Here is a 14,282-nt window from a genome sequence, read left to right on the forward strand (position 1 = left end):
TTGATAGCGGTTCTATACCAGTCGCCATGTTTGTTTTGGGTGACGCCAAATGCTGTTTTCCTCCCCTTTTGGTTGTCAAGAAGATGGCAGCTTCCAGGCAGGCATGAGAGGGAATACTTCTTCACAAATCGAATGAATTTGGGCTAGTGATTCATGAGTAGACACCCAAATCGTCTTATTGGAAATAGTACACCGAAATAAGTAAGTAATATGTCTTATGGGTGTCAGATTTTGTAAATATAGGTGTTTTGTTGTGGCGAACTGTACGGCCATTTTTCTTGAGGGAGCTTAAATGTAGGCCGATTTTCGAAAAGATGGCTGATTCCAGAGACTGCATGATAAATAACAACACTTTTTATTTGAAATGTTACATATTGAATTACATTACACTGGCTATATAATGCATTTATATTTATCTAACTATTGTATGTAATTGGTAAAGGACGCTGTGCTAATAAGCCTGCCATGCTAACATTGTGAGTTTGCTGGCTACGATAGTCTCTAGCCATAACTCTGTAGTGCATGCGCGGGCTTCTAATTGATGTGTTGTGAAAGTTTCAGATTTCACGTGGTATTGTGCATCTGAGAAATTACATTCGATTCCACTTGAAAGATGTATACAATTGTAATGCAAAGCAGAAGCGGCGATAGATTGAATGAATGTGACAAATATGGCGACTCCCAGAGAAGCGTGAAAATCGCAATCCACAAACGGGTCTAATTGCAAATGCTTTTCGTGTATTACTAGTGGTACACTTGATCCACATATTTAGTAATATGACTATAGTGGGATATGGCTAGTACACCTGCTCGTTGAAGCAGTAGGTTAAAGCTTAATTTAACACACGTATGTCTTTCATTTGTCTTCTCTTCCGCCATTTTTCAGACTGGCGGAGGTTTGTTTGGTTGTTATACAAGATGGCGGCTCCCATAGTGGCACTTTAAGGGTTGCTTCAAAGCTTTAACTGCAAGATGCAAACGTATAAAAAAATTATACGGACGCGCAATATAACTTATATGCTTTGAGTTGTGATGTCGTATACATTTTATATTTAGAGTGAGTAGCTATTAGGTGTATCATAATTCATTATTATAATTGCCGGCTTTTTGCGAAACGTCAGGAAAATGGCGACTTCCCTGGAGTTTACAATTACAATATTATTTTTTTCAAATGCATCGGGTTTGGGCCCAACATTCGATTGCACCTGCAGTTTTCACTCTGCACAATTTGTCATAGTTTTATCCTCACTTCGCAAGTATCAATAGACTTGATCAGAACTTGTCATCAATCTTGCTTTGGAGTTCTCGTTTTTTTGTTTAAACAACCGTTTTTTCCCCTGAAGAGGACATGACTGGTTCAGCTCTACAGCCACGATGGAAGCGGGTACTGGGATGGTCTGGCCCTGTCCCTCGACCCAGACATGGTCACAGAGCCGTTGCTATAAAGGAATTGATGGTTGTTTTTGGAGGAGGAAATGAAGGAATTGTGGATGAGTTGCATGTCTACAACACAGGTAAGATAACTTCACCATGCAGCCGAATCTGCATATTGCCAACTCTCCATACACTAATTTATTTGATAATAGCAATTACTGTAGGAGATGCGTAATTCTATTATACTTTTTTCTTCTTCTAATCCGATGGCCCCTCTATATGTTGCATTCGCCCGCTGTTGTCAGCAGCCTGTTTCGTGTAGTGTGCTGGAGATCAGATTTAGAGAAATGTAGTCTGACATTACCTGACAAACTGTCGCCGCCTGTTGGCAAAGAACGAAAAGCGCACAAATGAAAATGGCGCGCTAAAATAAAATGGACGACAGGAGCAGTGTTTTGAACACTCAATTATTGGATGCACTCAATTTCTGTTCACTTTACTGGACTGATATTGTCCCGAGTTACAAATGTAGTTATTTCAACATTTTGTTCCAAAGAAACACTTATGTAGTCAACATGCACAGTTATAAGTGTTAAATTATTATTATTATATGTCACGTTTTTGAGAGCGCAATGACGTTACACAGTTGAAATTTCAGTTGACGTTTTTAAACTTTGGGTTATGCAGATAAGTACAATGCATAGAACATACACATTTGTCAGAGATGCTTGGAACATGCTCAAGTAAATATTTACTCAAAAGAGCATTTGCTTCACATCATAGGCCTACCCAGCACTTGACCACCCAACAATGTCTATCTGTCTATACACAGACTAACCTCTATTTATTTAATCTAGCGACAAACCAATGGTTTATCCCTGCGGTTCGTGGTGATATTCCCCCTGGATGTGCTGCATATGGTTTTGTTTGTGATGGCACCCGGCTTCTGGTGTTTGGTGGAATGGTGGAATATGGAAAATACAGCAATGATCTCTATGAGCTACAGGTAATGGAATGCTTACACCACATTCTTGCTATAACATTGGTAGAGCTAAAGCCAGGGGTAAATGGCTGTCTTTAAGTACTTATAAATAGATTATGATTAATGGATTACAGCATGCTATCATCTTTTGCATATGCTTTTTTTTGTTCAGGCCAGCAGATGGGAATGGAAAAAGTTGAAAGCTAAGACTCCCAAAAATGGCCCACCTCCCTGTCCTCGACTTGGCCATAGTTTCTCGCTGGTGGGTAACAAGTGCTACTTGTTTGGAGGACTGGCTAATGACAGCGAGGACCCCAAAAACAACATCCCCAGGTACGGATGCCTTAAGAAGGAGATGTGAAATGTGACCAGTGGGGTAATGGGATAAATGATGCTGTGGAATGGAAGCAAACAGAGATTTTGTAGTAAGCAATTCGAAATACTTTCTGACTGAAATCTCTATTTTGTAACTAGATACCTGAATGATCTGTACACCCTGGAGCTTCGTGCTGGCTCCAGTGTTGTGGGCTGGGATATACCAATTACTTATGGTGTTTTGCCACCTCCTCGCGAGAGCCACACTGCCGTAGTGTACACAGAAAAGGACAGCAAGAAATCTCGCCTGATCATCTATGGAGGGATGAGTGGCTGTCGTCTGGGAGATCTATGGACACTTGACATCGGTAGGCTCCTGAGTTAACAGTATTACCATATTATTGTATATAATCACTCTTTGTCTCTTATTTGCATAAATCAGTCTAGTCGGTGTATTATCTAAATTATCCTGCTCTGTCTGCAGACACCCTGACCTGGACTAAGCCATCAGTGAATGGCACCGCACCTCTGCCCAGGAGTCTTCACTCTGCCACCACCATCACAAACAAGTGAGATCTCTCTGAATACCTGTTGAAATTATAAAAATGATATTATGATCATTTAGATGTCTGTAATAACAATTGGTTAAATCTCTCGGCAGTAGCCTATTTTTGATGACTGCTTGATTCTCATCTCTTTGTCTACCTCATTGTAGGATGTTTGTGTTTGGGGGATGGGTTCCCCTGGTTATGGATGATGTGAAGGTGGCCACACATGAGAAGGAATGGAAGTGCACAAACACACTGGCCTGCCTAAATCTTGGTTCGTCTCTCCGTTTTCAGTTATTGGTGCTACTACTTGCATTAAACCTTACACACTGATTGTTTCTCTAGATTTGATTTGTGTATTATGAATTGATCGACTCCAACAAACTCAGTCTGAGTGAACATTCATTGGTAAATGGCAGTGTCACCTGGTGGTCAAGTTATATTACTGTCAAAAAATCAAATGTAAACCTCACGTTTCTTTTTACCCCAGACTCCATGGCCTGGGAATCAGTGGTGATGGATACTCTGGAGGACAATATCCCAAGGGCCCGGGCAGGACATTGCTCTGTGGCCATCAACTCTAGGTTGTATGTCTGGAGTGGCCGTGACGGTTACCGTAAAGCATGGAACAACCAAGTCTGCTGTAAAGACCTCTGGTACCTTGAAACAGGTGAGTCAACTCCTATTTGCTCATTTACTCTGGTAAAGCAAGCCCACAGTATTTGCTCAACTGTGCTCTTGGTGAGGCTTTCTCTGCTTCTGTTGATTGATTATAAGATATGTGACCATTTTATGTTTTGGTTACAGAGAGGCCACACGCTCCCTCGAGAGTGCAGCTAGTCCGTGCCAACACCAACTCCCTGGAGGTAAGCTGGGGCGCTGTGTCCACTGCAGACACCTATCTGCTGCAGCTACAAAAGTACGACATTCCTGCTGCCACTGCTGTGACCTCGCCGGCCCTCAATGCCGCCACCTCTCTGCAAGGGAACTTGCCTAAGGGCCCAGCCACCACTGCTCCCTCTGCTCAGAACCTACCACACACAGGTATCACTATTGTGCCCCAGGCTTCTTCCCCTACAATCCTTCCCAACATTCCCAGAAGCCCGCTGGCTGCCTCCACAGCTCATGGGCCAGGTAAAACCATGGATGTCCTACTTGTTAAGTGGAGGTTGTTTGTACCATTTTATGGACTATTGTCACAGTTTTCATTGTTCATCTTTACAGCCCATTGTATTTTGATAACCGTATACCAAATGTTATGTAAAAAGCAGACCTCGAAGGCTCTATATACTGAACAGGTTTTCTGTTGTTTTGACAGCTATCTTGAAGGTTGCAGCGCCTCCGTCTGGCACGGGTACCTCCCTTGTCACTGTGCGACCCAACCAGGCTGGGAAATCCCCTGTCACACTTCTTCCAGGAGTTCGCATGGTTGTTCCTGCCCAGACCGCCCAAGGAACAGTATGGACAATTGTGAAATGGTTTTGTTATTCAAGGATAAAAAGTTGTCTCGAGAGTAATGCCAAGAGTATTGTCTCACTCGGGACTGTTTGTTTTTCTTTTAGCCAGTCGGCAGCAGCCCTCAGATGAGTGGCATGGCAGCTTTGGCTGCAGCTGCAGCAGCCACACAGAAGATCCCACCCTCTTCAAGCACTGTACTCAACATTCCAGCAGGTGCCACCCTTGTCAAAACCATGGCTGGCTCCACCACAGTCAAAATGGCATCTCCTCTCATGGTAAGACTCATCAAATATCAGTCTGTTTAAAAAAAAAAAAAAGAAACTCAATTGCAGAATGTATGGGTTTGTCAGGTAGTCTCTGTCATGGCCCAGTTTAGAATTTACACCCATAACACAGTTCGTATCTTCCAGGTTAGTAACCCAGCCACTCGCATGCTGAAGACAGCTGCAGCTCAGGTGGGCACAGCGACCGTATCGTCACCCAACTTGCCCAACAGACCTATCATCACTGTGCACAAGTCGGGCACGGTTACCGTAGCCCAACAACACCAGGTGGTTACCACCATGGTGGGAGGAGTCACCAAGACCATCACCCTGGTCAAGAGCCCCCTCACAATGGGAGGCAGCGGCACTTTGGTGAGAGAACTAGACAGTCTTACAGGACACGGAGGGGAGGGAATACAGGCAGAAGGTTGTGAGAAATGTCTCTCCTTATACAAGATCTCGCTCCTTAAGAATTTGATATGCATGCTGTGAACTGAGGAATAGTTTCACACTTTGGCTAGTTTTTTGTTGTTGTCCCCCACACGTATCAGATTAATCTTATATGGCCTAGGCATGAACCCGTGATAGAAGATGTGGCTGTGGAAACGTCCAAGATAAGGAACAGCTTGAGTTCATAGATCTGCACGACTGTCAGGGTCAGTTAGATTGGCTGTATTCACAGTTCAGCCGTACTCCGTTCAGTTGTCCACATGACACTGATCTCCTGGCGCCAAATACTGTGATGTTTTCTGGTCAGCAGATCTCCAACCTTGGCAAGATGATGTCTGTGGTACAAACCAAGCCAGTGCAGACATCTGCTGTTACAGGCCAGGCTTCCACTAACCCTCTCACACAGCTCATACAGGTCAGCTATCTGCATGAGAGCAGGAGAAGGAGGTAGCTAAAACTCCATGGGCAGGCTCAGCCTTCTTTCAGTTGATCATGTTCATAATCCACTTTGTCTCCCGTAGACCAAGGGTTCTCTCCCTGCCGGCACCATACTGAAGCTGGTGACCTCAGCGGACGGCAAGCCCACCACCATCATCACCACATCCCAGGCGGGAGGAACCGGGAACAAACCCACCATCCTGAACATCAGCGGCATGTCGCCCACCACAACCAAACAGGGTACCACCATCATCAAGACCATCCCTATGTCTGCTATTATGACCCAGCCTGGAGCCACAGGTCAGAACCCACTGGCTTCATGTTTCAGGGACAATTCAGCACAATACAAGAGGACCATATACTGACAGTTTGTTTTGTTGCTAACAGTGACCAGCAGCACAGGGAAGACGCCCTATACCATCATCAGCACCAAGATGATGACCACTGGCACTCCAGGCAAAATCATCACTACCATGCCCAAGCTTGGCACTGCAACTGGCCAGCAAGGGCTGACACAGGTACCTCACAGAAATGATGACCCTTACAACCTCTTGTAGAATATGCATATATATGTTTATGCATAATATTTATAGGCTATGTGAAACCATTTAAGATGTTTCAGTTTTGACATTGGTGCCTTTTTTTACTTTTAAATGTCACATGGCATTTTATATTTAGTTACATTTGATAAATATCATACGGCTAAGTACAGCAGTGTTTGGAGCAGTTGAAATGCATGCATACCTCTGGGGACTATATTTGAATCTTCACTGATGAATAGTGCTACCAATAGCTGTATCAAATGTCTTGCCCCAGTGGAAGAGTGTAATAGTGCCCCCTAGCTTCTCAATTATATTATTTTACCTCCCCTTTGGTTTTTATAGGTGGTTTTGAAGGGAGCCCCGGGCCAACCTGGCACCATTCTGCGCACTGTACCCATGGGTGGAGTCAGACTCGTCACCCCGGTCACGATGTCTTCTGTCAAGCCCAATATAACTACACTGGTCGTCAAGGGAACAACTGGTATGGATAACATTTTCATAATTATTAACAGGTGCTGTCTGTTAAATTCACAAGTATGCGGCTAAAAACAAAATCACACATAGTTCCAGCTGTCTGCCCCTTGTTGAGTTAGTACTTTGTTCGTTCCCCTAGGTGTCACCACCCTGGGGACTGTCACAGGGACAGTCTCCTCCAGTCTGGCAGGGAGCATTGTAGCCAGTGCCAATGCCTCTCTGGCAACTCCAATCACCACCCTTGGCACCATCGCCACCCTGTCCAGCCAAGTTATCAACCCCACTGCCATCACTGTGTCAGCAGCCCAGACCAGTCTGACCACAGCTACTACCCTTTCCGCTTCCACCATGGTAAGCCGACTGTGCTATTCTTTAATACAGATATGTAGCTATAGCTCCAATTATGTTCTTGAGAATTGGGACATGAAATGTCATGCTGTACAATGTGGAGAACTTTTTGATTGGGTTTTCTCCATCATAATCAATACCTGATGTGCTCTCATTGCAGTCAGCAAACCAGCCTACCCAGGTGACTCTCATCACCACCCCCAGCGGGGTTGAGGCCCAGCCAGTGCAGGACCTGCCTGTGTCCTTCCTGGCCTCCCCCACCTCTGAGCAGCCCTCTTCCACTGAGGTCGGGGATGTCCCTGGCACTGTCACCATGGTCTGCTCCAACCCCCCCTGTGAGACCCATGAAACAGGAACCACCAACACCGCAACCACAGCCTCCTCCGATATAGGTGGGGTGCAGAGGGTCTGCTCCAACCCCCCCTGTGAGACCCACGAGACGGGCACCACCAACACCACAACGACCGCCTCCACCAACATGGGCGGGGCAATGAGGGTGTGTACAAGCCCTCCATCAGAGACTCACGAGATGGGCACCACTAACACCTCAACCATCACCCACTCCATCATGGGGTCTAACCAAATGGGCACTGTCCAGAGTAGCTCATCTTCTCACCCCCCATCTCTGTCCTCTCCCCCTCAGACGACCACCTCTTCTTCCCCCGGAACCGCCACAGGCAACCAGGGACCAGAGAACCTGAGCACCGGCACCACATTCACCCCCACCACGGCATGCTCCAACATGGGCTCAGCCCAAACCGGAACTGTGCAGAGTCCCAAGCCAGCCGTGGGCTCTACGATGTGCTTAAACCCACCCTGCGAGACACCTGAAACAGGCACAACCAACACTGCCACTCAGTCCTTGTCCAGCATGGGTAATGGGCAGACTGGCACTGTACAGAGGGTGTGCTCAAACCCACCCTGCGAGACTCACGAAACTGGGACCACCAGCACCCCGTCCCAGGCCATCTCAAACATGGCCGGGAACCAGACAGGGACGGCGCAGAGGGTGTGTTCCAACCCCCCCTGTGAAACCCACGAGACTGGCACCACCAACACGGCAACTACTGCCACAGGTATACCGTTAGAATAGATACTGTTTTTTAAAATGGTTTTATTTTAATGTTTAGGGCTATATTTAATGCCATGTGTTTCCTACGGCAGATGGAGCAGACAGTGCCACCAGCAGTACAGAGACTCCTTCCACCACTGCATCAGAAACAACCCCAGCCACCATCCAGAGCAGAGCCATCACTACTGTGACTCAGTCCACACCAGCCCCGGGGCCCTCAGTACCTGTAAAGAAACCCCTAACTGAACTAACAATGCTTTGACATTCTATACTCTACTGATAGCATAACAATTGTGGAATTGCTAGTGTAAGAGTTTAGTTCAGAATTACTCACTGGCATGGTTAGGCAAATTATCAGCAACTAATGCCCAAAATCAATAATGTATGGAAATAATTGATTCATCTGGTCTATTTTGAGAATTTGCACTCATTAATTTCTACCCTTTTTATCTCCAGTCCATTTTGTCGATCACTGAGGGTGCTGCGGGTTCCACAGAAGAGCCCATGCAGACAGACGCGGCCATGGAGGGGGGAGAGACAGCTATGGAGACTGGGCTGTCCCCAGAGCTGTCAGAGGGACAGATGGGGACAGGTCTGTCTGCAGAGGAGCTGGCTGTGACCGCAGCGGCGGAGGCAGCGGCGCAGGCTGCAGCCACAGAGGAGGCCCAGGCCCTGGCCATTCAGGCAGTCCTCCAGGCAGCACAGCAGACAGTCATGAGTAAGTATGGCCCTCAGATTGGCAGTGTATTACCAGGCAATTGTTGGTAGATTATAAATGGATTCATCTCAAAAGACTTTAAATGTGTGTGAAGACAACCGCTCCCCAACTGTAACAATCTCACAATCAAACTGCGTTCCCCTGCATGTATAGACGAGGGTGATTCTGGCTCGACCGGACAGCAGGCCATCACAATCCCCATCGTCCTGACCCAGCAAGAGTTGGCAGCCTTGGTCCAGCAGCAGCACCAGCTCCAGGAGGCTCAGGCCCAGGCTCAGGCTCAGGCCCAGGCTCAGGCCCAGCAGCAAGGAAATGCCCAGGCCCTACCCACTGAGGGCCTTGCCCCCGCAGACAGCCTCAACGACCCTGCGTCTGAGAGCAACGGACACCCCGAGATGGCTGCAGCTGTCTCCAGCGCTGTGGCATCACTGCTGCCGCGCACATCCACTGAGAGTGAGTATTTCTTTAAATTCTCTTTTAGGAGTGTAATTCTTTGTTCTTACTAATAGTTTCTCTAGGTCTTAAATTGACTTCTCCCTATTGTCCCCTTGCAGCCCTGGCCCCCTCAAGCACATTTTCTGTTGCCAGTCCAGCCAAGCTGCAAGCTGCTGTAGCAGAGGTGGCCAATGGCATTGAGGGTGGGGTGAGTACCCATAATGTCCTGCTTGTATCCTGCCTGTGATCAGAATTTGAGAGAAAGCATGTTGTGCCATTCAACATTCAACTCCCTTTTTATGTTGCGGAAATATACAGAAGCTAAACCCTCAACCAGCCCCTATCAAGACTCTTGTAAAAAAAGAGAACCAGTGGTTTGACGTTGGCATCGTCAAGGTGACAAACATGGTGGTTACGCACTTCTTCATCCCAGAGGACGATTCTCAAGTGGAGGTAAGCCTCAAAGCTGGATTCATGCCTTTTATGGCTTTGAGATCAGAGTTCAGTGCAGCACTAACGATGTGTGTGTTGTAGGATGACTCGGGTGCCATCCCAGACTATAACCAGATGAAGAAAATGGAGCTGCAGCCTGGCACAGCCTACAAGTTCCGTGTCGCTGGTATCAACACTTGTGGTCGTGGTTTCTTCTCAGAGATATCTGCTTTTAAGACCTGTTTACCAGGCTTCCCTGGAGCACCTTGTGCCATCAAAATCAGCAAGGTAAAACCGCAAACTAGAAACGGAACAATTACTGTTTTAGGTTACCCTTGACAAATAATCAGAGGTTGTAGTTTTTCTAGTCTTGATGGAATATGGATTGTTTTTCTGCTGGTTTTGTGTTAAAACAACGGTTCCATCTTTCCCTTTCAGAGCCCAGATGGTGCCCACCTCACCTGGGAGCCTCCCTCTGTGACATCAGGGAAGATCATTGAGTACTCTGTGTACCTGGCCATCCAGAGCACCCAGACAGCTGAGCCCAAAGCCTCCACCCCAGCCCAGCTGGCCTTCATGCGGGTGTACTGTGGGCCCAACCCCTCCTGCTTGGTGCAGTCCTCCAGCCTCTCCAATGCCCACATAGACTACACCACCAAGCCCGCCATCATCTTCCGCATAGCTGCGCGCAACGAGAAGGGCTACGGCCCTGCCACACAAGTCCGATGGCTGCAAGGTGGGTAAACTTTCATTTAAATTCTGCTGTTCAGCAAAATGGAGCAGCGTCTCTATAATTATGGTTGTACTTGTTTTTAAATGTGTAAGTACGGTTTCTCTTTAATGGATTTTCCCCTTTTTAGAGTCCAGCAAAGATGGAGCCTCGGCAAAACTTGTCCCAAAAAGACCAGTTTCCTCGCCTGATGCGTAAGTACCTGGTTCCATCTAATCTAGCCTACATTCCACACACATTATCATCACTAACTGGTTGTGGATGAATATTTTCCTCAACAATGGTAAATTATTTTCAATAAATGTTTTGCTTTCTGTCTGCCCCTGCAGTAAGGCTGCTGGTCAAAAGAAAGCAAGAACAGACCCGTGAGATTGCACAGATGACACCCCCCCCCGCTGTCCTTTTTGACCAGGAAGACTGATCCCTCCATCCTCATCCTGACTTCACCCCATTCTCAAGTTAACCTACATCCAGCCAGCAACATAAACGAAATGGCAGCAGAAACCCTAGATGGAAGTCAATAAGAGATATAGTTCTGTAGGCAAGACCCTTTTTCTATTTGTCCCACTATTTCTAGAGCAACACATTTAAAAAAGCACATTATAGCTTTTACTTCATAACTTTTTTTAGTTTTTTCTCTCTCTAGCTACTTTTATTATACATATTTTTGGCTACTTTCAGTAGTTCAGCAATTGTAGAGAAACATTTACAGCTTCACAAGCTGTGAGCCGGCCTGAGCTTAATGTTATTTTTTTTGGTGGGGAGGGGGGGTGTAGTGAGACTACACGAGCTGATGTACAGTTTGAGGATGTGCTGAACAAGAGGCAGTGGTGGTGTTAGTTTAGATGGGAGGAACAATCAAAATGGAGAAATCAAACAAAAGGGGTTATTTTTCCCTCAAGGAGAAATGTGCTTAATTTAAGAAACCAATCGATTCCGATATCATACTGGATTCCAGTCTCCTAGTAATCTCATCAGTGTGCTTTTCCCCTGAGATGAGAACTGAGGTCTGATGCTATGAAGAGGACAACGAATCGAATGACGAAGGAAAACATGTAGTGAGACCGACTTTTCTAGGACTGAAACTTGCAGCATACACACACATCTTGCAAAAATCTTCCCCAGAAATTAGCAAGCACTGATGCAGAAGATATTTGTGTAGTTTATTTTTGTATTTTTTTAAAGCTTTTCCTTGTCACTGCATTTTTAAAACGTCAACTACTTTTTTTGTTTTGTTTACTATTGTTCGTCTCAATTGTTTTCAAGTGTTGGTGGGAAGACTGGTGGCAGTGCTGAAGTAGCCACTATATTTTTAAATCCTGGTTCGATCAGTTGTATGTTGTATCAGAGGGTATGAAAAATAAAGACTTTTGTATTTGTTCTGACTAGGTCCCCAGATGTAATAGGACTGAAGGGAATTTGAAACAGACCCAGGGAGAGGAGTGCTTTTACTTTGTTTACCACATCTTTCAATGCTTGTATCACTGTGTGTATGCCAAACATGGAAAATGAATGAAGAAAAATCTGATCAGTTCTCATACTCCTTCCCTCTTTCCCCGCACATTTATTTTAGATCGGGTATCCTTAACTGGCGGCCCACGTTTAGCGCCCCTCCCCCCCCAGAGTATATTTTTGTTGTTGGACATAATACTGTAAAAACATCAGGAAATCAGCTCCAAGTGATTTTTAATTTAGGAAATATTTTCTGAAGTATTTCCATGCATAATAGAGATGTGATTGTATACACATGTAGCAAGGTTTGAAATGATTGTTTTAGTCATATCTGGTTGGGCTTCTTTCGGTCAATTTGCAGACTACACATTTTTTTGTAATTATATTCTGGCCTCGCGACCAACCACTCAAGAAAAAAATCTGCCTGCGGATTATTCGAGTTGGTGGTCCTTGTGTTAGACAAATTTATAGTGGTAGATTTTCTTTCCTTAAACTGTTAGGAACCACCAAATCCAATTTACATTTCTTTTTTAGGTTCTTATTTGAACATCTATAGAGGTGAGGTGTGCAAGATAATTGTGAAAAGTATAGCTTTAAATTGGGATGTTTTGGTGGGAAGGAAGAAGCATAGCCAGAGTTTGGACTCGCTTGTAAGTGAGTTGTTCCAGAGCAAGAATAAAGTAACATCTTGGCATTTTTATATAATTACCTGTACCAAAATGTTTTTACATGTTGGTCATCTCTCACTTGCCTTTTGTGTCTAGACTTGTAAAAGAAACTGTCTCCCTGATTCAATTGCTATGACTTGCATTTATTTAACAGATTTGCAAGTCTGAAACACAGCAAGGTTCATTACTGAAACATTTGTCTTCAGGATAAATCACACAGAGTTTTACAAAGAGGGACATCTTGGAGTGGACATGCCTGTATTCAGTAGTTAGTGAAATAGAGTTTTCAGAATGGAAATGACCAGAGAACAAGTGAAGTCAGGGGAGAATGTGTTACCTCTTGAGATTGTAGTACTTGCATCTTGGTTTCATTTCTTCTCTGGGCATCACCTTAGTCTCCAGATTATCCTGATTTATTTCTATAATGAAACCACTGTTTCATATACATCCATGATTTTGTACATGTCAGTGTCTTGAGCAAAGCTAGACATGCATGCAACCAGTGTATTTTAGTAGTAAAAGCCTTAAGTTTGACCATAAGCTGAAGGATCTAAAAAAATATGTTTTTACATTTAATGAGTTTGTTCCCTTCATGTGGTATACAAATGTGTCCTTTTCTTCCACAGTACCTTTACCGGGTCACTGTTTTTGCACAGTGCCGAGGTCTTTCAGAACTTTACCTCCCACAGTGGGGCAGGTGCTGGTCTTAGCACTGACACTTGTGAGTTTCTTCCAGCTGTTTGCAGGTTATCTGGAATTGTCCTGTATTTTCTGATGTGTGTTTTTTGTACTGTAGGGAGTAATGTATCTTTTAACATCAAAATAAACATGTTAAACATCACATTATTTCCAGTCATTGTGGGATAGTTTGATACACTAGCACTATAATGCACAGTGATTCAAAGTTGGATATATTTTTTTATGCCATAGTTTGGATAATAAACTACTGAATAAACACCCATCTTAGTGGTTGCAGTCATCATCACTTTCACAACTGCAAGCCCCAAAGAGACCTAACGCTGACTCGCTCACCTGTTGTAAAGCTGTCCTGGCTGCATTTGAAAAGGGCTTAGCCACATCAATGTCCCCCTTGGCTCTTCCTTCACAGTACTGTGCACCTACAGTTGAAGTCGGAAGTTTACATACACCTTAGCCAAATACATTTAAACTCAGTTTCTTTTTTACAATTCCTGACATTTAATCCAAGTACAAATTCATTGTCCATTTGCGACCAAGCTTTAACTTCCTGACCAATGTCTTCAGATGGTGCTTCAATATATCCACATAATTTTCCTCCTCATGATGCCATCTATTTTGTGAAGTGCACCAGTCCCTCCTGCAGCAAAGCACCCCCACAACACGATGCTGCCACCCCCTTGCTTCACCGCTGGGATGGTATTCTTCAGCTTGCAAGCCTTCCCCTTTTTACTCCAAACATAACGATGGTCTTTATGGCTATTATGGCCATTTTTGTTTAATCAGACCAGAGGACATTTCTCCAAAAAGTACGATCTTATTCTCCATGTGCAGTTGCAAACTGTAGTCTGGCTTTTATATGGTGGTTTTGGAGCAGTGGCTTCTTC

At 45.0% G+C, this 14,282-nt stretch overlaps 1 protein-coding gene across 3 annotated transcripts; it reads left to right on the forward strand.

Moving 5' to 3' along the window:
- The first annotated feature begins 40 nt into the window (after nt 1-40).
- Nucleotides 41-13,540, forward strand: LOC109890951 (host cell factor 1). 3 transcript variants are annotated; one of them, XM_031824935.1, is made up of 28 exons: nt 41-201; nt 1,344-1,514; nt 2,232-2,380; nt 2,529-2,689; nt 2,831-3,039; nt 3,156-3,240; nt 3,387-3,493; nt 3,710-3,889; nt 4,027-4,353; nt 4,538-4,677; nt 4,782-4,952; nt 5,088-5,312; nt 5,701-5,805; nt 5,912-6,128; nt 6,216-6,346; nt 6,713-6,851; nt 6,984-7,195; nt 7,353-7,688; nt 7,836-8,268; nt 8,357-8,490; nt 8,721-8,982; nt 9,136-9,435; nt 9,537-9,625; nt 9,736-9,870; nt 9,952-10,137; nt 10,288-10,585; nt 10,710-10,773; nt 10,909-13,540. In XM_031824935.1, exons 2-28 carry the CDS (start codon nt 1,349-1,351, stop codon nt 10,946-10,948), a joined length of 5,001 nt encoding a protein of 1,666 aa, XP_031680795.1. In that variant the 5' UTR covers nt 41-201; nt 1,344-1,348; the 3' UTR covers nt 10,949-13,540. The 3 variants fall into 3 exon arrangements, with proteins under 3 accessions (XP_031680795.1, XP_031680796.1, XP_031680798.1); XM_031824936.1 differs by having other exon boundaries at nt 4,027-4,263; nt 10,909-12,117; XM_031824938.1 differs by lacking the exon at nt 5,701-5,805 and having other exon boundaries at nt 10,909-12,117.
- The last annotated feature ends 742 nt before the right edge of the window (nt 13,541-14,282 follow it).

Source organism: Oncorhynchus kisutch, linkage group LG5 (assembly GCF_002021735.2).
Source record: "Oncorhynchus kisutch isolate 150728-3 linkage group LG5, Okis_V2, whole genome shotgun sequence".
Classification (NCBI taxonomy): Eukaryota; Metazoa; Chordata; class Actinopteri; order Salmoniformes; family Salmonidae; genus Oncorhynchus; species Oncorhynchus kisutch.

Excerpts from the sequence above, each read along its gene's own strand:
- LOC109890951 (XM_031824935.1), top strand. The coding sequence starts at position 1,349 with ATGACTGGTTCAGCTCTACAGCCACGATGGAAGCGGGTACTGGGATGG. Across the intron at positions 3,241-3,386 it reads GCCACCACCATCACAAACAA|GATGTTTGTGTTTGGGGGAT; the intron begins GTGAGATCTCTC and ends ACCTCATTGTAG. Across the intron at positions 9,436-9,536 it reads GCCGCGCACATCCACTGAGA|CCCTGGCCCCCTCAAGCACA; the intron begins GTGAGTATTTCT and ends GTCCCCTTGCAG.